The 24,971-nt window shown below is 41.2% G+C and overlaps 1 protein-coding gene across 1 annotated transcript in view; it reads left to right on the forward strand.

Annotated features, from left to right (window-relative positions):
* Positions 1-24,971, forward strand: part of LOC126185051 (uncharacterized) — a 707,909-nt gene that overhangs the window by 51,178 nt on the left and 631,760 nt on the right. Inside the window, exon 9 of the mRNA XM_049927806.1 lies at positions 22,385-22,604. Coding sequence (XP_049783763.1) covers positions 22,385-22,604 — 220 coding nt within the window. The remainder of the gene's footprint in view (positions 1-22,384; positions 22,605-24,971) is intronic.

Genomic DNA, 24,971 nt, shown 5'->3' on the forward strand with positions numbered 1-24,971 from the left:
ATTTTTTCATCCGGGAGAAAACCAGGAAAAATTCGGGAATTGTCTAGAATTCTAGAAATATTTCATTGTTTTAGTTTTCACTTAAATTTTGGTGATTTTGACTGGTAAGAAGCAATACTCTAACAAAGGATATTACTGTATCCCGCTACTGCAGCATAATACTGCAGCAACAAAACATGAACGAAAAAAAAAAAAAAACCTTAAGTTGCTAAGGAAATACGCGACATACAACATCAAAACAGTGCTCATACAAACGTCTGCCAACAGCAAAGTATGTCAAAGACTGTACAAAGATTATGCAATGCTTCATAACAATAAATTGCCTCTGATGAGCATGATGTGACAACTGTTTAAATTAGATTCATTTGAGCTGTTGCAGGCAGGCTCTTGAGCATGCACAGTTGAGTTGCGCATGAGTAATACCTTCTCCCACTTCTGGTTGCAGAGGTGTGGCTGGGCGCCACTACTTAATATTGCCCCAGTTCGGAAATATAGTAAATCTGGGGCTGATGCACAGAGCAGTCTGAGTTAAGGTGCGGAGTCTCCACGTGACCTGTGTTTATGTTCAGTGATTTTGTCATTTCCTCTTCATTTATTGCTCTCACATTAAATGATAAAAAAACAGATTTTTGTGGCCAGGAGCTATCAAATGAATTAAAATACATTCACATAATTACGGAGGGCTAAAATATGTTATTAGTTTCAGATTGTATTTCCACCTTTCTGACAGTCAAGCATTAATCACCTTACAGAACAATGAAGTTATTTTTGCCAGTTTGCTAAAGAGATTTGGCTCAAAATTAATCTTTTCTGCTGAGGCAGTCAATTTATTTTAAATGAAGTGTTTAATTTCATACTATTGGCTAGTTTCAACTGTTCGCTGCATTTCAAGTGCACGTATGGCATTATGCCATAATAAAGAACCAAACATGAGATAATACAGTACTGGTATTACAAGAAAATTTACATACGAATGTGCATTTTAAGCTGAATTCTGCGTTTTAGTATGGTTCATGAAATTCTGATGCTCTTGAAGTATCCTCTTTTGTCTTGTTTCTTTGATGAAATAATGTAAGTGAACTGTGATTTATTTTTGAAGATTATTCTTTGAATATATGAGCATATATGAATATATGAGCAAACTTGAGCAGACTGGCGGCCTAACGTGCAGACTCAGATGCAGTAACTAAGCCCCATCTGGGTGACCACTCGCTGAGTTCTCTTACTGGCGGAGTGGAAAGACTCTGATTTTGCTGGCTTTAAAGGTTGATCCGAACGACAGACACACTAGCACTCCGAATTACAGACAGACACTAACTGCCTAACAAATGCGGACAAGAGACAGACTAGCAAGCTGGGGACGAGAGACTGACCCAGACTGCACCGCTGGCGAGCTCATAGTGCCCCTTAAATGCAGGTGAAGAGGCAACCTTTCCCTTTCCCACCAGAGGGAGACACCAAAGCTGCGATTGCCACAGCGGCGCCACCGCCAGAAATGGACGGCAACTGCTTCACACTACGTGTTGCGGCGCACTCTTCAAAACAGCAATTTTTACCATGGCTCAGCAAGATCTTTTAATGTTTTACATCTATGAACATATGGGCTTCCTGCGCCATCGTAACTGTGCAAATGCGGTGACGCCTGTTATCTGGCGCTCTCTTGGAACTGCTGAAACGAACCTATTTCTAACAGGTCGCGGGAAGATATTGCGAATGGTGGTTTGAAAACTGTTACATTCAAAGCAGATTTTCTTTTACGCAAGATGAACTATGTGTGAGAATGTACAATGAATTTCTTAAATCACAAAGCGTTTGACTCTCATTTAAAAATCAACTCTTTGAGGTCAACCATTTAGAAAACTTTCGAGCCCAGAAAATCAGACATTTACATCATTATTAAAAATTTTACTGGCACATTTGTGTGATGTTCTTAAAGTGTAACACGCGCAAAAAAGATCCACATTATACGTGCAAGCTTAGCTTCTCTTCCAGCTTATTAATCTTCGAGACCAATATTATATGTGAATGCTATGTATATTAATTTAAACCATTACCTTTTCTTCTTTGTGTGTTCGCGCTACTGAAGAGTGATCTTGCTATTAGCTTACTGCATCATGTGTCCTATGCTGCCATCAGATGGTGATATCACATGCCATGAGCTATGGCTGTCTTACAAAAGTGCATCGCAGTCTTGATTTCAAAGTTTCGGAAAGTAACATGTGGTGTTTGGTGGAACTCAGATTTATACCTTTGTAATACGAAAATATGCAGTGTACATGTTCTGCACATCAAAGATCTTTCCAAAACGCGTTTTTCCCCCCTGAGTTTTTTGTTTTCTAAAGTGCCAGGACATTCTACTTCAGTATATATAACCAAAAATACTCAAAGGATTGATGATTTTTACTGTGCTGAGGAAGAGTATACTGTCACTTAACACGGAAAAGTGTATTTTCACCTGGGAGAAAGTGTTTTTTTAACCGGGAAATCTGAGAAAAATCCGGGAATTTTTTTTCCTTGTCCACATATACACCCTGATAAAAAGCCTTTCTGCTTTATATAAAAAGGAAACTGATATGTATTCTGCACAATGGTCTATGTTACACAAAGTGAAGTTTTTCAATATTGCTTTTAAAAGAAGTGTTTAACACCTTGCCAAGAGATATATGGCAAAACTGTAGAAGCCTTCAGAAATCTGGTATTAAACTTCTGAGAAAGGAAGTATAGCATTTGAATCACTAAACTTATATTAGATAGAAGCAAGGTCCAGATCCCCAGTCAGCCACATTCAGTTTGGTTGTGTGCAGTTCACCTTGTGGTGAGTGGTAGAGTGTTTCCTCAACAAAGGCTACAGCTCCACCTATAATGATGTTTTCATTTGTGGAACATTAAAAGGAGTGTTTTCTTTCCTCTGCTCATAACTAAATTAAAAGTGTACCCTCTACATCATTAGTCCTATAAATTATCTGAGTATCTCTATTCTGTTCACAGAAAACTGTTAGTACTATAGGGTAGGTTCTGTGTAGAGTACGCACCTGCAGGCAGCTGGGTGCTCATGGGAATAGATGGGCAGGAGCAGGCAAATAGCTGGTACATGGGCAGTTGGGCAGTCAGGCTATAGCACACTTGACCTTATTGCCACAGCAGAGGTGGGCACGTAGCTCACTTACACAGAACTTCTATGATGGGGCCCCTGGTTGGTAGCTTTTACTAGCTGTACCTGCCCTTGGGTGAGCAAGGTGGTGTCTGGGGATGTATGTGTCCTACGGCGCAGCTATGGAACAGCCTGCTGTAGGGAATATTGTTCTTTGTAAATAAATAATTCAATAGTAGCCAGAGTACACACTCTAGTAACCAGAATCTGACGTGACCGGAAGACATAGGCCGACCAGCCGAGGGCATCGATGGTGAGTCACCAAAAAACCACAGGAAGACAACAGCAATGGACAACAATGAAGACAACAACAGCTACGAGTGGATATGACAGTATGCAAATCCAAAGAGTTAACAAAATTCAGAGCCTAGACATGGCAAGATCAGGAACCGACAACAATGCGTACAGTGAACAACAAAGAGTACAGTCAGAACATGACTGACTTCTGAGCCTCTGTGCTGCTGGATTTATAGGGCCACCATAAGTGCCATTAGGCTGGCACAGTGGGCATGGCACATGCACAGTTCTGTGGCGGCAACAGCAGTGCTTGCAGGTTACAGGGGCTGTTGTCGACGTCCATGCCTGCTGTCCAAATTGTTGGACCGAGATGCCAGATCGCTTCCCCCTGAAATGAGCACATATGGCCTCAAGTGCCCTGGCTGATGTTGTGGGAGGTGAAAAGGTGGTGTCCCATCAGTGGAGGTCGCCAGCTGGGAGAATGAATATGAGACGTCGGGCACTGCACTGGGGAATGACTGTGGAGCAGATGGGGGCTGTGGTGATGTCTGTTCCTCCATACCTGTGCCTACAGGAGCTGCTGATCATGCCCTGGAGCTCAAATGGTATTCATGGGGCTGAGGGATGTGTGAGGGTGGGTACTCTAACTCCAAGTGATCCACTGCTGGAGGGGTAGGCTGTAGCAGGGACAGAGTTGGTTCATGTGCCAACACTCCAAACCTCTCGGTGTATCAAATGTCATAAAGCACCACTCATCAGTGGCCAGTACCATAGCTGGCATCCATGTGGGTTTTGCCCCATAGGAACATGCCCAAGCAGCTGCACAAGGAGGGTATCGACCAGCATGTCTGGTCTGGGGTTCCTTTTTTGGGGCACCAGGAGATCGAGGAGGGTACGTGGCTGTCAGCCATGGAGAAGTTCTGCTGGGCTAGGGTCATAGACAGAGGTGGACCTGTAGGTGCTCAGGAACATCGTGAGAGCTACTATCATGGTAGATGCAATTGGGCCAATTGTCAGTTACGATGGTGTAGGGAAGCCCTTCAGTGGCAAAAACCTGCAGAAGGCCATTGAGCATGGCAGCTGTGGTGGTGGACATCATGTTGACCATATAGGGGTAGTTTGAATGAGGATCCATGACAATAAGCCACTTCAAGCTGAGCAAGAGGCCAGCAAAATCTAGATGGATGTGGTCACAAGGGCAATGGGATAGTAGACAAGCGGACAAAAAACTGAGGTGGAGAAGCCAGATGTTGGGCACAGGCTGGACAGCAGTGCACCATAGCCTCCACATCATTACTCAGTCCAGGCCAGTAGATGTGTTACCTGGCAAGGGCTTTCATCCAAGACATGCCTCAGTGCCTACGATGGAGGAGTCTCAAGAAGTGAGTGCGTAAGGTAGTCAGGATGACAATATGGTGGGTACCTGCCTCCATATCCAGCAGGAACACATTGGAGGTGATGTACAAACGATGAGCGAGATGAGCCCAGACCCAGTGCCTGGATGTTGTGTCCTGCGGTTGGTAGGAAAGAACTAATGATCAAGTTTGAACGCACTTTGTTTAACTAAAACACCTTCTTGGCGTGCACTAATTTCCAAATGCAAGAACAACAAAAAGCACAATAATTCTTGTGGCAGAAAAAGCCAGATAAGAGTACAAGACAATGAAAAGAAATAATAACGAAAATACTACTCTACACAATTACAAAGTGGCATTAACATCCAACAAATACAACTTTCTACTGAAGGCTATGGCAAGTGTCTGCTAGGCTGGAGCCAGCGTAGGTATTGGCTGGAGCTGTTCAAAAATGGCTCTGAGCACTATGTGACTTAACTTCTGAGGTCATGAGTCGCCTAGAACTTAGAACTAATTAAATCTAACTAACCGAAGGACATCACACACATCCATCCCCGAGGCAGGATTCGAGCCTGCAACCATAGCAGTCGCCCGGTTCCAGACTGTAGCGCCTAGAACCACATGGCCACTCCGGCCGGCAGGCTGGAGGTGTCTTAGCTGTAGGTACACACTGCCGGTCTGACTCTGCTGGCGTGCTTACAACATAAATTTGGCAGGGTGCTACACCAAGGCACATTAGTTTCAATTGGTGGATCTCTGTCACATGTCTTTGCACAAAGTAGTGCCATGTTTATGCGGAAAGTCTGTTGATGTTTACATCCACTGGCGATGTTTAAATCTGAGCTCTTGGAGGGAGGTCGGCAGCCAACCTTGCTTGTCTTTTGCGTGGGCCCTCTAACTGATAAAGGGCTCCTACGACATTTCTCACCCTGGAAAAAGAATGCACAGCACCACAAACATCCATAGGAGTAGGGGCATCCTGGTCAAAGTCCATGGTTCATGGCTGGCAGGGGCTGGAGGTGGTAGAGGCAGTGGCTGAGGAAGAGGCGGAAGTGGAGGTTCTGTCACAGGGTGGGTGGCAACACACACTGGCAGTTCCCCCAGGGCATCGTGGTTGACCAGAGGGGGCGGAGCTGATTGAGGTGCCAGTGGGTTTCGGAACCATGGGCCCACTGGAGAGATGTCATTGCATGGCCACAGAGCTTGGTGATGATGGCAGATGCCCAGCGCACCCATTGATGAGAGAAGATCCACACAAAGACCTCCTGCCCCAGTGTGGAAGGTGTCCACAGGAGTGGGAGGGGGGGGGGGGGGGGAGAGGAGGACAACGACAGATAAGGGAAAGCAGAATGGTCAACCGTGAAGTATCTCTGCTGGACTTTTACTTGCATGGGTGGTATGTAGCCAAAAATAGAGGCACAGCCACCTCCAGCGGGTGATGGCGGGTGATGACTCAGCAGCTTATCGAGCAGGGTCTTGAATGTTCACACAAGATGTTCAGCCTGGCCATTTGATGAATGGTAAAATGGGGTGGATGGACAAGGGAAATCCCATTGGCAGCACAGAATTGCTTAAACTTGGTCAAAGTAAAATGTGGACCATGATCTGTAATGATCATTTTCGCTAATCCCTCAACAGCAGAGAGGCACTGGAGAATTTTTCTAGTCTCAGCAGAAGTGGTGTTCATCATGCAGGATACGTAAGTGTATCCCAACCTGGAGTCGATCAGGATGAGCCACTGGGAATTATGAAATGGCGCTGTGAAATTCAAGTGGAGACATTCCCACAGAGCAGCTGCTTCTGGCCACAAAAAATATTGGTGCGGTGGTGCTGCCTGACATGTTTGGCACGTGGTGATGTTTGGCACGTGGTGCTGGTGGTCACAAGGGAAGCAATGTCTTTATCCAATCCTCGCCAATAAAGTTCGTCATGAGCCAGCTGTTTGGTGAGGACTATTCCCCAATGGCCAGTGTGGAGGAGGTTGAGAACACGGCAGCACAATGCATGTGGTATGACCACTCATGGAACATCCAAATCACTATGCAAAAGGATGATGCCACTGCAGTAAAAGAGACTGTGCCAGTGATCCAAAAAATGCTGGACTTGCACATCGTGGCTGCAATGATGGCTGGTCGGCCAACCCGCAGCGATTTGGCGGCAGAGAGCTTACAGTGTCTGATCCTGACTGGTGGCCCACTGGACCACAACAGCATTGAACGGATGCATGTCCAGAGCTGGATCCACGTTCGGTTCCACATGGAAGCAAACCAAGTGGGAGGCATCAAACTCATGGTCCACTCCAGCAGGCAGCCGGGAAAGGAAATCAGCATTTGTATGCCATTCAGAGGTGTGATAGACAATTTCAAAGTTGAATGTTGCCAGGAAGAGGGCCTGGCTGGGCACTGTGGCACCCGGGTGAAACAAAGAAACCAAAGGTTTTTGGTTGGTCTGCGGAGTGAAATGATGACCATACATGAAATCGTAGAATTTTATCAGGGCGAAAACTGGTACTAAATCTTCCTTTTCAATTTGACAATATTTGGTTTGAGTGTTGGTCAATATTTTTGGATGAGAAATCCACTGGCCTCTCAACAGCATGGACCACTTGCGAGAGGACTGCACCCAGACCATGGTCCGATGCATTGGTGGCGACGATAAGGGACAGGGAAGGGTCACAAGCGGGCAGACAAGAAGGGCGAAAGAGAGCTGACTTGAGACTAGTGAAAGCCTGCTCATATGCCATGTCCCAAAACCAATGGACACCCTGTCAGTGGCGCCAAAATCCTGGCGGTGTGGGGTATAAAATGCTGATAATAGTTGATTTGACCAAGGACAGATTGCAGTTGCTTCACGTTGGTGGGAGGAGGCAGGTTTTGAATCACCTTGACATACTCCTTAGAGGCAATCAATAGTGAACCCAAGATAGTTGACCTCACATGCAAAAAAGTCACACTTTTCTTTCTGGCAGTGCAGGTTAGCATTAGAAAAAACCTGAAACAGCCTATCCAGCTTGTCCATGAGGTCCACTGTGGATGAGCCACCGGTGATGACATTGTCCAGATAATTTGCTGCACCAGGCACCTGACTTGTGAGGTGTTCCAAATAATGTTGAAAAATGGCAGGGGTGCTGGTAATATCAAACAGGAGGCGGTTGTACTGGAAAAGACCACATGGGGTTTGATAACTAGGATCTGCTGTGATACCTCATCCAATGGGAGCTCCAAGTAAGCAATGAGCAAATCAATTTTGGCAAAAATGGTTGAACCCACATGATATGTGAGTATGTCATCCACCAATGGGACAGGATATGCATCGATGACAGACTGAGAATTTACCATGACTTTAAAATTGCCACAGATGCACAATGCACCCTTGGCTTCTCAACTAACATGATAGGCATTGCCCAGCAACTGTGCACAATGGGAGAAAGGATACCTTTTTCTTGTAAGCAGCAAAGTTCCACCTGGAACCTATCTCAGAGAGCAAAGGGGACTGGGCAGGCCTTAAAAAATGAGATATCCAGACAGGAAAAGCTGAACATGTGCAGTGAAACCCTTCACACCTGGTGTGGTGGATGAGAATAACATTTCATATTTGTTGAGCAATGGGGTGAGCAGAATATCCAAGGAGGATATCGAAACCACCTGTACCTTGTCCTGCATGGAAAAACACAGACAAGCAAACATGTGCACACCCAGAAGGTTAATAGTGCTAGGGGATCCAACCACCAAACACTGAGAGGTAAAGGAATGACAGTTGTAGGATATCTGTGTTGAAAAAATGCTATCGGCTGATATATGATTACTGAAACTGTGCAAGGCATGAGTGTATGGATGAAAATCTGGCAAGCCCATGCGTTGTTATGTCGCACCAATCACAATAGAAATGGAAGATGCCATGTCAATTTGGAAGACCACAGGAATATGTGTGACCTTCAAGGTAAGGAGGAAATGGGCTCCTGACTGCGGAATGATGGAGAATACTTGTTCATCAATGGAATGCGAGGCTTGCAGGTCCTGTGGTGATGATTTCTGATGGGTCTGTGTGTCTGCAGGAAGCATGGTATCTACACGATGTTTCTGTGAAGCCTGACACACAACGGCGATATGGCCCATTTGGCTGCAAGCCATGCACTTTGCTCACCGGTGGGGGCACTCCAACTGTTGGTGAATCCGGAAACAGTATGGAAAACAGGCAAAAGACTTTCTGTCATGGGACCTACTAATGGACTGACGACACTCCCACTCGGTGCTAGGGAACTGGCGAGCTGCAAACACAGCTGGATCAAGATGCGGTGCTTGTAGCCGGTGAGACTGTTCAAACACATGAATGATCAGCAGACAGGTGTTGAGGTACGGGCCCTGTAACTTTAAAATATTAGCCCGAAGACCCTTGTCTGCTGCGTGAAACACCACCATATCGCAAATCTACAGAGAGGCATGAGACTGCTTGCATGCAACGTTGGTGCCCCGGAATTTGCAATCGTGGGAGAGACCGTGGAGCATCATAATCCATTCTTGATATGTCTGACATGGGGACTTTTGACAAGAAAAGAAAGTCTGATGAGCGGAGGTGATTTGTATATGTGTGTCAAAGTATTCAAAAAGGCAGCCCTTAATATGGGTATAGGAGATATCTTGAGGGGACTGCTCAGGATTCAATTGTTAAATTAAATGATACACCTGTGGATCGACTGTTGCTAAAAAAAGCCCGACTTCGATTTTCATTGTGGATCCCATGTGCCAGTAAATGTGTTCCAACTGCTTGACATACTTTGACCACGCTTCGACAGACCTATCGAAAGCTGGAAACATTGGTGGAGCCATGTGCAAAGTGTCCCAATTTACCTGTAATGGAATCCACTCTGTGAGCTACCTCTTGCAAAGTTCAGGAGTGAGGGCGATCTGCTGACCTTCTGAGTGTTGGCTGAGTCTGCTGTAGATTTTCTGTCAAGGACTGAGGAAATTCTGCTAAGGAGACAATTTCATCCTAAAATGAAAATCCCATCCTCGTCGCCAGTAACTATAGTGCCCTGCCATCAGCAGTAAAGAACAAACAATCAAGTTTGAACATACTTTATTTAACAAAAACACCTTCTTGGCATGCACTAAATTTAAAATGCAAGCCCAACAAAAAGTACAACAATTCTTGTGGTGGCAAAAGGCAGATAAGAGTACAAGACAATGAAAAGAAATAATAACCAAAATACTACTCTACACAATTACAAAGTGACATTATGCCCAACAAGATACAACTTTCTACTGAAGTCTGTGGTGAGTGTCTACTAGGTTACAGACCGTGTAGGTACCTGCTGGAGCTGTCTTATCTGCAGGTACACACTGCCGATCTGACTCTGCTGGTGTGCTTATAACATTGATTCAGCGGAGTGCTATATGTAGTCACATTAGTTTCAGTTGGTTGATCTCTGTCACATGGCTTTTCATGAAGTAGTGCCATGTTTGTGCAGAAAGTCTGTTGATCTTTGCACCCACTGGTGATGTTTTGATCTGAGCTCTTGAAGGGAGGTCAGCAGCCCTGTAACTGATAAGGGACCGCTACGACACTGGGAGTAGCTGACTTTGAAAAATAAGTTGGTCACCCATGGAGGACATAGAGTACAACATCCCGCAAGATAGAGTTGTAGTGTGTGTCTGCCGCAACGTGAGTAGCGGTAATGGGAAATCCATCCAAGGTGTGTTGTCATCCATGTTGATGTGTAAACAAGAGAGATCCAGTTGGTCAAATGCTGGGTCTGGTGGTGAGGGTAAACTTGAGCGGGCATCTGCGTTTGCATGTTTAATGTAGGCCTGTACTTCATGGTGTAATTGTATGAACTAAGGAAAAGAGTCCAATGCTGGAGCCTTTGGGCTGTCCACTATGGAGCTGGGAGTGTGGCCCAAAGAGTACTACAAATGGTTTATGGTCTGTAATGAAGGTAAACTGGGACCCAAATAGGTACACATGGAATTTCTCCAGACAAAGATGATCATCAATGCCTCTTTCTCGATCTGGTAGTAATTACATTGGACAGGTGTCAGCTTTGGATACATAGGCGATAGGTTGCTCCAAACCATCATCATTACAGTGTGCCAGACTGCATCAATGTCTTAGGGAGAAGCATCTGCAGCCAGAACAGGGAACAGGGATGGGGAAAAGTTGATAAGGCAGGGTGCAGAATGTTACATGTGCTTCAGCTGTGGGAAGGCCTGCTCACTGGCTGCCAACCTCTGAAATGGAATGCCTTTCTCATGCAACTGGTTGAGGGGATGCATATTGTGTGCTGCCTGTGGAGGTACTTAGAATAATAATTCACTTTCCCCAAAAAATTAAGGATTGCCCTGGGGCATGATGGCCCGAAGTTCATGTAGTGTCCCGTGATGCAAGTTAGGAGTGGAGTTAGACTGACCTAATGGTGATGGCAAACAATTCAGAGATGATGTCCATTCTTGCAACAATGGCTGCAGTGTGCCCAACAATCAGGGCTGTCTGCCTGCTGGTGCATCACAAAACAGTCAGGACAAGAAGGTAGACCCTGATGGTTGCACCAATGTGGCTGGACTGGCTGCTCAGAGATCATTGATGTGTCCGAAAGTGATGAATCACAATGCCGACATTGGGAAGAAGGCTTGTGACAATTCCATCCCCATGGTGGTGGTTGAACTACAGTGAACTGGGGCTGGTCCGTAAGACATTCATTTGCTGTTTGTGTGATCTTGAAAGAGTGCACGATTTTCAATATGTTGTCCAAGGAAGGATTGTTGAGCTGGGGGGCTGCAGTGCGAACTTCTGGATTGAGAGCCAATTGGACCACTACATCACAGATGAGGGAATCAGCATATGTGGTTTTGCAAGATGGGTTGTCACAGGTAAAATTACAATTATGCCTCAGACTTTGCAAATCTATCACCCACAAGTGATAAGATTGACCCACTTGCTTGTGGTACTTATGGAACTCTAGGTGCAATGCGGCCACATGGAAGCAGTGTGAATAATACGTCAACAGTAATGAACAAATTTGCTAGAAAGTGAGTACAACCATGTTTGGAAGGGGAGCTAACTTCCTAAATAAGAAAAATGTCTTTGTGGAAGCCCAAGAAAGAAAGAGCGGCCATCGGAGAGTGTCATCAGAAACCCAAAAAGCAGGGAACTGCTGTTTCAGCCACTGCAAGTATGTGTCCCAATCCTCCTTGGTATCATTAAATGCCGGAAATGTGGGTGGGTGAGACTCTGTCTGGGAGGTGACCACAGTGGGGATGGATTGCGAACCTTCAGCTGTAATCGGTCTGACAGCAGCTGAATTTCCTGATGCAAAAGATCCATTTGCTGCTGGAACTGCTGATGGAACCACTGTTGCAATTACTGCTGCAGGAGCGGCTGTTGATGTTGCTGTTCCATTAGCAGTGCAGGTTTTGCATCCATAATGCACTGTTAATATTTCACCTCATTGCCAATTCTGGTAACCGGAATCTGACACAACTGGGAGATGCAGGCCAACCGGCCAATGGCATTGCTGGTGAATCACCAGAAAATCATATAAAGATGACAGCAATGGACAACAATGAAGACAACAGCTGCAGATATATATGACAGTTTGAAAGTCTGAAAAGTGAACCAAATCGATAACCTAGATGCAGCGAGATCAGGAACTGACAACGATGCATATGATGAACAACACAAGAGCACAGTCGGAACATGACTGACTTCTGAGCCCATGCGCTGCAGGCTTTATAGGTCCCCTATGAGTGCTGATAGTCTGGTGCAGTGGGCATGGCCTGCACGCAGCATGGTGGCAGCAACAGCAGTGCTTGCAGGTTATGGGGGCACTGACTAGCAGCTGTCGTCTATGTTCATGCCTTCTGGCAGACTGTCCAAATTGTCAGACTGGGGTACCAGACACATGAACATCATTGCTCCTTCATTTTCATAATACAGGACATTAATTATTATATTAAACAAATTTAGTCAACCAGATGATATGCTACTAATTTCATGTGAGAGTCAATTATCAAACTACTTCATCACAGTGAGTATGGTGTAGCTCCCTCTGATTTCGCCAAGGCACAATTTCAAAGTGATTGTTGCTGGTTGACAATGTTTTGAATAAAGTCTGATTGTAATTGGTGGGCCCAAATACTTAGTAGCAGTCGGAAGGCAGAGTTGAGTGGAGCGATAGAGCAATTAGATGAAAAGAAGCAGAAATTACAAGCATTGGCCAAACGACTTAGAAGATACAAAAAAAGTGAAAATAGAAGGGAACAAAACCAAAAATTCAACAGAAACCAAAAGAAATTTTACCAGACAATAGATAACACACACATTAAAATAGACAATCCACCAAACATAACAGGCATGGAACACTTCTGGAGCAACATATGGTCAAACCCGGTACAACATAACAGGCATGCACGGTGGATACAAGCAGAAACAGACACATACAAGATGATACTACAAAAGCCTGAAATGATAATTTTGCAACATGAAGTCACCCGAGCAATTAATTCTACTCACAATTGGAAACCCCCTGGAAAAGATAAAATAGCAAATTTCTGGCTAAAGAAGTGCACCTCAACACATTCCCATCTAACTAAATTATTTAACAGTTACATTGCAGACCCATACACATTCCCTGATACACTTACACATGGAATAACTTATCTGAAACCTTAAGATCAAGCAGACACAGCAAACCCAGCTAAATATCACCCCATAACATGCCTACCAACAATATACAAAATATTAACTTCAGTCATTACACAGAAATTAATGACACATACAACACAGAACTAAATTATAAATGAAGAACAAAAAGGCTGTTGCAAAGGAGCACGAGGATGTAAAGAGCAACTGATAATAGATGCAGAGGTGATATATCAAGCTAAAACTAAACAAAGGTCGCTACACTATGCATACAATGATTACCAAAAAGCTTTTGATAGTGTACCCCACTCATGGGTACTACAAATATTGGAAATATACAAAGTGGATCCTAAATTGATACAGTTCCTAAACATAGTAATGAAAAATTGGAAAACCACACTTAATATCCAAACAAATTCAAATAATATCACATCACAGCCAATACAGATTAAGCGTGGAATATACCAAGGAGACTCATTAAGTCCTTTCTGGTTCTGCCTTGCTCTAAACCCACTATCCAACATGCTAAATAATACAAATTATGGATACAATATTACTGGAACACCCACACAAAATCACACATTTGCTATACATGGATGATCTAAAACTACTGGCAGCAACAAATCAACAACTCAACCAATTACTAAAGATAACAGAAGTATTCAGCAATGATATAAATTTGGCTTTTGGAACAGACAAATGTAAGAAAAATAGCATAGTCAAGGGAAAACACACTAAACAGGAAGATAACATTTTAGATAACCACAGCGACTGCATAGAAGTGATGGAAAAAACAGATGCCTATAAATATCTAGGATACAGACAAAAATTAGGAATAGATAATACAAATATTAAAGAAGAACTAAAAGAAAAATATAGACAAAAACGAACAAAAATACTGAAAACAGAATTGACAGCAAGAAACAAGACAAAAGCTATAAATACTTATGCTATACCAATATTGACCTACTCGTTTGGAGTAGTGAAATGGAGTAACACAGACCTAGAAGCACTCAATACACTTACACGATCACAATGTCACAAATATAGAATACATCACATACATTCAGGAACTGAAAGATTCACATTAAGCAGAAAGGAAGGAGGAAGGGAATTTATCGACATAAAAAAACCTACATTATGGACAGGTAGACAATTTAAGAAAATTCTTTCTAGAATGAGCAGAAACTAGCAAAATACACAAAGCAATCACTCATATAAATACATTGGCTACACCACCACAATTTCATAACCACTTCTACAACCCTTTAGATTACATAACATTAACAGATACGAAGAAAGTAAATTGGAAAAAGAAAACACTACATGGCAAGCACCCGTATCATCTAACACAGCCACACATCGATCAAGACGCATCCAACACATGGCTAAGAAAAGACAATATATACAGTGAGACGGAAGGATTCATGATTGCAATACAGGATCAAACAATAAACACCAGATATTACAGTAAGCATATTATTAAAGATCCCAATACCACAACAGATAAATGCAGACTTTGCAAACAACAAATAGAAACAGTAGATTACATCACAAGCGGGTGTACAATACTAGCAAATGCAGAATACCCCAGAAGACATGACAATGTAGCAAAAATAATACATCAATAGCTTGCCTTACAACATAAACTTATAAAACAACACGTTCCCACATACAAGTATGCACCACAAAATGTACTGGAGAATGATGAATACAAATTATACTGGAACAGAACCATTATAACAGATAAAACGACACCACATAACAAACCTGACATCATACTCACCAATAAAAAGAAGAAATTAACACAACTAATCGAAATATCCATACCCAATACAACAAATATACAAAAGAAAACAGGAGAAAAAAATTGAAAAATACATCCAACTGGCTGAGGAAGTCAAGGACATGTGGCATCAGGATAAAGTTGACATTATACCAATTATACTACCAACTACAGGAGTCATACCACACAATATCCACCAGTACATCAATGAAATACAGCTACATCCAAAATTATATATACAACTACAGAATTCCGTAATTATTGATACATGTTCAATTACCCGAAAGTTCCTAAATGCAATATAACATATACCGTACAGTTAAAAGGAAGTCACGCTTGATCAAGGTCCATGTCACTTTCCATGTTTGACCAGACATAACGTCTGAGAAAAGAGAGAAAGAAATAATAATAATAATAATAATTATTATTATTATTATTTCTTTCCTTCTTCTTCTTCTTCTTCTTCTTCTTCTGATTGCACATTATTTTGTTCCAATATTTGTTGTACTTGTTGTTTGATGTTTTCTAATTCTGACTGTGCTATCCTGTTATTTTTGATTATTACACGGATCTGATCAGCTAGTCATTGTTCTGTTAAAAATTTTAATTCTGGGTATCTGGTAATAAATGTTGTGTATACTTGTGACCTGTATCCAGTTGTGTTGGTTCCTAAGTTTGTTGCTTATTATTATTATTAAATACAGGCATGAGGCAATCCCTACCCACCATCATTTACACATTATAATAATAGAAATTCTTCTATGGTATGGGAATTGTCAAGGAGAAACTTTTTTCAGTTTGTTTTCAAACTTTACTTTGCTGTCTCTCAATCATTTTATATCATTGGGTAAGTGATCAAAAATTTTTGTTGTAGTGTTTTGTATCAGTTTTCGTGCCAAAGACAACCTTAATGTGGAGTAATGAATGTCATTTTTCTTTGTGGTATTGTAGTTACATACACAAACATTCCTTTTGGACTACAGTGGACTATTTAAAACAAAATTCATGAGGAGGTAAATATATGAGGGGTACTCAAAAAAACTGGAATTATTTTTTAAAGCTATGTATTATCAAATTGTTTAGAAAACAACTTTATCCCCTTCAAAATGCTCTTCATTGCAAGTGATACATTTTTCCCACTGGTGCTTCCACCATTCAGAACATTTTTTTGTAGCCATCTTTAGAAATGGCAGACAGCTCCTCTCGTTTTTCTTCTTGACTTCTTCAGGGTTGTCAAATCAGTGACCTTCCATGCCCCTTTTCATGCATGGAAATAAGAAAGCATTGCACAGAGCAAGGTGAGGTGAGTAAGGTGCATGAGGCAGTGGAACCATGCCATTTTTAGCCAAAAACAGAGATGGCTGTGTGAACAGGTGTGTTGTCATGGCAGAAGATCCCGTCTCCTGCCTGCCACAAATCAGGTCTTTTGTGATGAACACTGTTGTGCAATCTTCTTAAAACTTCCAAATAAAAGGTTTGATTGATTGTCTGACCTGGGGGAATAATCTCTTAGCATCTTAGCATCAAAAAAGGAAATACGCATTGTTTTGATGTTTGATTTAACTTGATGACATTTTTTCAGCTGGGTGATGATGACATCTTCCATTGGCTTGACTGTTGCTTTGTTTCTGGGTCATAACCATATCATCATTACTCAACACCAGTAATGACCTTTGACAGAAAATCTGGATCAGTTTCAAGCTGTTGTTTCAAAACACAACATGTTTCAACTTGATGTACCTTTTGATTGCCAGTCAGAAACCGAGGAATAAACTTGGCAGCAACCCTCTTTATTCCCAAATCTTCCATTAAAATTCACTGAACTATGCTCCAGGATAACCCACTAATCTCTGACAGTTGATCAGTGGTTCTTTGATGGTCCGTGAGTGCAAACTCTTGAATCTTTTAAACATATTTGTCAATTTGGGCAGTTGATGGCTGTCCAAAATGAGGTTTGTCATCAGTCAATGTGTCACCATTTTTAAATCAAGCAAACGACTCCTACACTTGAATTTTTCCCATAGCATCATTTTGGTAAACTTTTCGCAACAGTAAAACAGTTTGAACAGTATTTTTATTGAGTAGAAAACAAAATTTCACAGCTGCACTTTGTTCACTTAAACTAGGTATCATAAAAAACAAAACAACAACAAAACAATGCTAGCAAAAACAATCACTGCAGATGAACAGAACAAGCCATGTTGATAACACAGGTGGCACTGAACTGGCAATGAGTTGCGCTATACACACCTAGTGGCCGAAATGTGTACTACAGAAGCCCCACCCACAGCAATGTTATTCTGTTGGTTTTGTGTGTGTGTGTGTGTGTGTGTGTGTGTGTGTGTGTACCCTCTCATAATATCAGTAGTCACAATGTCCAAGGCCTTCAAGGCCTTAATCAGATGTGTACAGGATGATGGCTGAGTACAACATATTTTTCTTGCAACACATTTTTGAGCAACGAAGACTTCCTTTTTTAAAGAATATTTATCCTAGAACATTATTCCATATGACACTATTGAATGAAAATATGGAAAATAGTCAACTTACTGTCTTCCTGCCCCCAATATTTGCAATGATTCTGAGTGTAAATGTGGTTGAGCTACTTATTATTTGCTCACTGTGTTTATACTCATATTTAGTGTATAATTCTAGATATACTTTTAGGTATACTTCTAGAAAATTGAGACTGAGACCATTTGCAGAAAACCAGTCAATGATGCTATTAACATAGTTTACCATTTCTTCTGTTGTTTTTATCACATAAAATACCCATAGGTCACAGAAAATACCCGTAGGTGCCACTTTGTTATTTAATGCTTGTAAAATTTGATGAATGAACATGTAAGTGGCATTCTCAGTAGACCAACTCTTCTGAAATTCAAACTGTGATTTACTGAGGAAATTATTGCTGCTGAGATGGAATACTATTCATGAATACATTTTGGAAAATGATGTCAGTAATGAAACAAGTCAGAAGTTATTGACATGTCCCTTATCACTTTTATTAAAGAGTGGTTTAACAATGGCATATTTCAGTCTCTCTGGCAAAATGCCTTGAGACAGTGATGTATTACATATTTTAGAAAGGACTGGGCTTATTATGTGGGAACAAATCTGTGATACTGTATTGGAAACACCATCAAAATCAGAAGAGATTTTATTTTCAAGAGAATAAGTAATTTTATTAATTTCAGAATGAGATGTTGGTGACACATTGATAGGACTGAATTTTATGAGAGTCACTTTTACAACATACTACTGTGACTTTCCTCTTGAACTGTTTATCCCTATACTTCTTACCATATTTAAGAAATGATTGTTAAATATATTTACTACATCTACATCACTAGTGTGCAAATCACTTTTAAGTGCCTGGCAGATGGTTTGTTAAACCACCTTCACAATAATTGTGTGTTATTCCACTCTGAAACAGCATGTGGAAAAAATGAACTCCTATATCATTGAATAGCTTTTTTCTCCCTGTATTTCACCTCTGCCACCTTCAGAATTTGAAAGAGAGTATTCCAGTCAACATTGTGAAAAGCTTTTCTTAGTTTACAAATGCTAGAAAGGTAGGTTTGCCTTTCCTTAATCTGCCTCCTAAGGCAAGTTGTAGGGTCAGTATTGCCTGACTTGTTCCAGCATTTCCATGGAATCCAAACTGAGGTCAGCTTCTACCAGTTTTTCCATTCGTCTGTAAAGAATTCATGTTAGTATTTGCAGCCATGACTTATTCAACTGATAGTTCAGTAATTTTCACACCTGTCAACACCTGCTTTCTTTGGGATTGGAATTATTATATTCTTCTTGAAGTCTGAAGGTATTTTGCCTGTCTCCTACATCTTGCTCACCAGATGGAAGAGTTTTCTCATGGCTGGCTCTCCCAGTGCTATCAGTAGCTCTAACAGAGTGTTGTCTACCCCCGGGGTCTTGTTTTGACATACCTCCCATTTCACCTTCACCTATGTCCTCTTCCATTTCCATAATATTGCCCTCAAGTACATCACCCTTGTATAAACACTTTATATACTCCTTCCACCTTTCTACTTTCCCTTCTTTGCTTAGAACTGGTTTTCCATCTGAGCTCTTGATATTCATACAGGTGATTCTCTTTTCTCCAAAGGTCTCTTTAATTTTCCTGTAGGCAATATTTATCTTACCCCTGGTGATATATGCCTCTACATCCTTACATTTGTCCTCTAGCCATCCCTGCTTAGCCATTTTTCACTTCCTGTCGGTCTCATTTTTGAGACGTTTGTACTCCTTTTTGCCTGTTTCATTTACTGCATTTTTCTATTTTCTCCTTTCATCAATTAAATTAAATATCTCTTCTGTTACCCAAGGATTTCTGCTAGCCTTCATCTTTTTACCTACTTGATCCTCTGCTGCCTTCACTATTTCATCTCTCAGAGCTATCCTTTCTTCTTCTACTGTATGTCTTTCTCCCCGTATTTGTCAACTGTTCCCTAACGCTCTCTCTGTAACTCTCTACAAACTGTTGTTATTTCAGTTTATCCAGGTCCCATCTCCTTAAATTCCCACCTTTTTGTAGTTTCTTCTGTGGTGTGACCGCCAGACACCACACTTGCTAGGTGGTAGCCTTTAAATCGGCCGCGGTCCATTAGTATACGTCGGACCCGCGTGTCGCCACTGTCAGTACTTGCAGACCGAGTGCAACCACACGGCAGGTCTAGAGAGACGTACTAGCATTCGTCCCAGTTGTACAGCCGACATTACTAGCCATGGTTCACTGAGAATTGCGCTCTCATTTGCCGAGACGATAGTTAGCATAGCCTTCAGCTACATTTGCTACGACCTAGCAAGGCGCCATTACCAGTAGAGATATTGAGATTCTATTAATGTATCATCAAGAGCGATGTTCTACAAATGTGGATTAAAGTTAAGTATTCCAGAAGCTACGTACTTTTCTTTATAGCATTCATTACATATCCTGTTTCAGACCTCACGCCAGCCTGCGTGAGTTTAAGCGCATGCGTTTCGGCTTCCTCGCATTGTGTCTAGGCTCTCTTGTCTAGACACAACATCTTCAGTTTTAATCTACAGCTTATAACCAACAGATTGTGGTCAGAGTCCACATCTGCCCCTGGAAATGTCTTACAATTTAAAACCTGGTACTTAAATCCCTGTCTTACCATTATGTAATCTATCTGAAACCTTCCAGTCTCTCTAGGCCTCTTTCACATATATAACCTTCTTTCATGATTCTTAAACCAAGTATTAGGCTATCATTAAGTTATGCTCTGTGCAAAATTCTACCAGGCAGCTTCCTCTTTCATTCCTTACCCCCATTCCACATGAACCCACTACTTTTCCTTCTCTTCTACTGTCAAAGTCCAGTCCCCCATGACTATTAAATTTTTGTCTCCCTTCAGTATCTGAATAATTTCTTTTATCTCTTCATACATTTCTTCAATCGCTTCATAATCTGCAGAGCTAGTTGGCATATAAACTTGTAGTACTGTGGTAGGCATGGGCTTCATGTCTAACTTGGCTACAATAATGTGTTCACTATGCTGTTCATAGTAGCTTACCTGCATTCCTAATTTTTCATTCAATATTAAACCTACTTCTGCATTACCCCTATTTGACTTTGTATTTGTAACCCTGTATTCACCTGACCAGAAGTCTTGCTCCTCCTGCCACTGAACTTTACTAATTCCCACTATATCTAACTTTAACCCATCCATTTCCCTTTTTAAATTTTCTAACCTACCTGCCCGAATAAGGGATCTGACATTCCACGCTCTGATTCGTAAGACACCAGTTTTCTTTCTCCTGATAACGATGTCCTCCTGAGTAGTTCCCGCCCAGAGATCCGAATGGGGGATTATTTTACCTCCGGAATATTTTACCCAAGAGGACACCACCATCGTTTAACCATACAGTAAAGCTGCATGCCCTTGGAAAAAATTGTGGCTGTAGTTTCCCTTTGCTTTCAGCTGTTCACAGTACCATCACAGCAAGGTTGTTTTGGTTAATGTTACAAGGACAGATCAGTTAATCATCCAGACTGTTGCCCCATCAACTACTGAAAAGGCTGCTGCCCCTCTTCAGGAACCACACATTTGTCTGGCCTATCAACAGATACCCCTACGTTGTGGTTGCACCTGCAGTACGGCTATCAGTATCGCTGATGCATGCATGCATGCATGCCTCCCCACTAACAGCAATGTTCCATGGTTAAAGAGGGGGGGGGGGGGGGGTTCATGTTAGTTATACATGAGTAAAATGTTAGTGTGTAATCTCTTATATTTAACGTCTCTAACCCTGTGTTTGTGTCTGCTATAACCCTGTTTGAAATACCTGGATTCATGCTGTGGCACCAGGTCGCCAGTGGGCAACATTTCAAATCATCTGTCAATGGCACCTGCATGGGCCAGCCACAACAGGCTGCCAGCAATGGGTCACAGGACTTGCACACATGGCAAGGCAGCTGGCGTGCCACCTACTGGAATCCTACTTGTATCAACTCCTATTTTTGTAGTTCATTTCTATTTGGATGAATAAACTGAGGTTAATTGGGGCTGCATTGTTATCTATATCTCAGATTAAGACAATGTGGTTCTCAGATAGGCAAAGGACATCTATTTCTTCAGAGTTCCCTGAATCTTTGAAGCAGACAAGAAGCTCGGATCTTGCGTTATGTGATGGTGGCCCCTCACACATTTTCTGCAAAAGCTCAGGTGACCTATTTTTTTCCCTCTCTTATTTAGGTGTAGGCCATGTCTACTACATACACATCTCTCAATTGTAGCAACAGGCACTGCACTAATGTGTTCCTTAACATTCAGTATGACATCCACCAGAATTATGAGAGTTTAAAGCAGTGGGAACCTGTCTCCAAGATGATTATTGTTTATGGGTGAAAAATATTGCATATTTCAGCTTAATACAATTATGAGCAGATTTATGAAAGTTAATGCATACATGACCAAAAGACAATAATTATTAAATGCTAACATGCTGGCTTAAGTTATGTAATTAGTAACTTAGCTGCTGTGTAAAATCTTTACAATGTTTGTGAGAAACTACAGTATAAAAGGGAAAAGCTATGAAGAAATAAAGATCTCGAAACAGAGATACATGTATAAACATTTTTATCTTATTTCCTTTGTACGTTTCCAGATTTCAGTTGTAAATGTATTTTAAAAAACTGTGACGTATCCGAATAATAATTAAAAATATTAATTTCAGACCCAGTCTTGAAACAATTACTATTATGTCTCCATTATTATCAAGTGACACCTCCAGTACTGAAGCATTACTCAGTTTATCATCTGTGGTTCATACATACTGCAAGAAGAATAGTGGTTGTGAAAATGCTACTCAAGTACAGGACACTGTCTCACACCTACAAGAACTGGTGCTAAGTGGTTGTCAAAATACAAGAAATAACAAGATTCCATACTCTCAGGTAAAGTGTGAGGAATTATCATGTATGATGTTAAATATTCATTTTCTTACATACATAATATGAGTTACTATAGAACATACATTTTGAGTTAACAAGATGCTGGAAAAACATTGATTTATTGGTGTAATAATACACAGATATAAAGAATAGAATATTAGATTTATTTTTATCTTATTGACTTGTCAAGTTAAGTAGGACCAAATTGAGGAGCAAATCTCGAAGGTCATGGAATGTTTCAGTACATGAAATTACTACATAAAAGTAATAACAGATAAAAATAAATGTTCATGAAGCCAGAAAAAGTCAGTCCATTAGTTTAAGTAAGCGCAATCAACAATACAGTAAGAATTAGCTTAATTTTTCAAGGATCTCACCAACACAATAGAAGGAGTGACCCATGAGGAAACCCTTCAGTTTTGATTTGAAAGCGTGTGGATTACTGCCAAGATTTTTTAATTTATTTTTATGTGGTAGCTTATTAAAAATGGATGCAGCAGTATACTGCACACCTTTCTGCACAAGAGTTAAGGAAGTCCAACCAAATGCAGCTTTGATTTCTGCTGAGTATTAACTGAGTGAAAGCTGCTTATTTTTGGGAATAAGCTAATATTGTTAACGAGAAATGTCAGTAAGTAATATAAATATATCGAGAGGACAATGTCAAAATACCCAGACTCGTGAACAGGGGTCGACAAGAGGTTCGTGAACTTACACCACTTATTGCCCGAACCACCCATTTCTGAGCCAAAAATATCCTTTTAGTATGGGAAGAGTTACCCTAAAATATAATACCATATGACATAAGTGAATGAAAATAAGCAAAGTAGACTAATTTTCATGACGAACGATCACTCACTTCTGATACTGTTCGAATAGTAAAAATGGTAGTATTAAGTCTTTGAACAAGATCCTGAATGTGGGCTTTCCATGACAGCTTACCATCTATCTGAACACCTAGAAATCTGAACTGTTGATTTTCACTTATCATATGCCCATTCTGTGAAATTAAAACCTCAGGTTTTGTTGAATTGTGTGTTAGAAACTGTAAATCTGAGTCTTACTGTGATTTAGCATTAGTCTATTTTCTACAAGCCATGAACTTAGGTCATCTAGTGCACTATTTCCAACCGAGCCTATGTTGCAAACAACATCCTTTACTACCAAGCTAGTGTCATCAGCAAACAGAAATTTTTTAGAGTTACCCATAATATTGGAAGGCATATCATTTGTACAAATAAGGATTAGGAGTGGCCCTAATGCTGATCCCTGGGCACCCCCCACTTGACAGTAACCCACTCAGACCCCAAATCACAGCCATTATCAACATTGTGAATAATGACATTTTACTGCCTGTTGCTAAAGTAAGAGGTGAACCAATCTTGAGCTACTCCCCATATTCTGTAATAGTCCCACTTCTGGAGCAATATTTTGTGATCAACACAATCAAATCCCTTAGTTAAATCAAAAAATATGCCAAGTGTTCAAAACCTTATGTTTAGCCTATCCAGTACCTCACAGAGAAAAGAGAATATAGCATTTTCAGTCGTTAAACGACTTCTAAAGCTGAACTGTACATTTGATAGCAAATCGTGTGATATAAAATGATCAGTTATCGTTGCATACACACCCTTTTCAACAACCTTTGCAAACATTGATGGCATAGAAATAGGTCTTCAAATGGTTTGAATGGCTCTGGGCACTACAGGACTTATCATCTGAGGTCATCAGTCTCCTAGAACTTAGAACTACTTAAATCTAACTAATCTAAGGACATCACACATATCCATGCCGGAGGCAGGATTCGAACCTGTGACTGTAGCAGTCGCGCAGGTCCAGACTGAAGTGCCTAGAACTGCTTGGCCACACCAGCCAGCAGAAATAGGTCTAAAATTATCTACATTATCCCTTTCTCCATTTTTATAAAGTGGCTTTACTACTGAGTACTTTAATCGCTCAGGAAACTGACCATTCCTAAAGGAAAAATTACAAATATGGCTAACTACAGGGCTAATATATGCAGGACAATACTTTAATATTCTGCTAGTCACTCCATCATAACCATGAGAGTCCTTAGTCTTCAGTGATTTAATTATTGACTCAATCTCCCTCTTGTCTGTATCACAGAGGAGTATTTCAGACATCAATCTCGGAAAGGCATCTGCCAAGAAAGTTACGTGATTTCCTGTAGAAATTAAATTTTTATTTAATTCACCAGAAATGCTCAGAAAATGATTGTTAAATACTGTACATATATCTGATTTATCAGTAAAAGATATTTTTGTACTATGAACTGACTTTATATTGTTGACCTTGTGCTGCTGACCAGACACTTCCTTCACAACTGACCATATGGTTTTAATTTTATCC

Source organism: Schistocerca cancellata, chromosome 4, assembly GCF_023864275.1.
Source record: "Schistocerca cancellata isolate TAMUIC-IGC-003103 chromosome 4, iqSchCanc2.1, whole genome shotgun sequence".
In the NCBI taxonomy this organism is placed as follows: domain Eukaryota; kingdom Metazoa; phylum Arthropoda; class Insecta; order Orthoptera; family Acrididae; genus Schistocerca; species Schistocerca cancellata.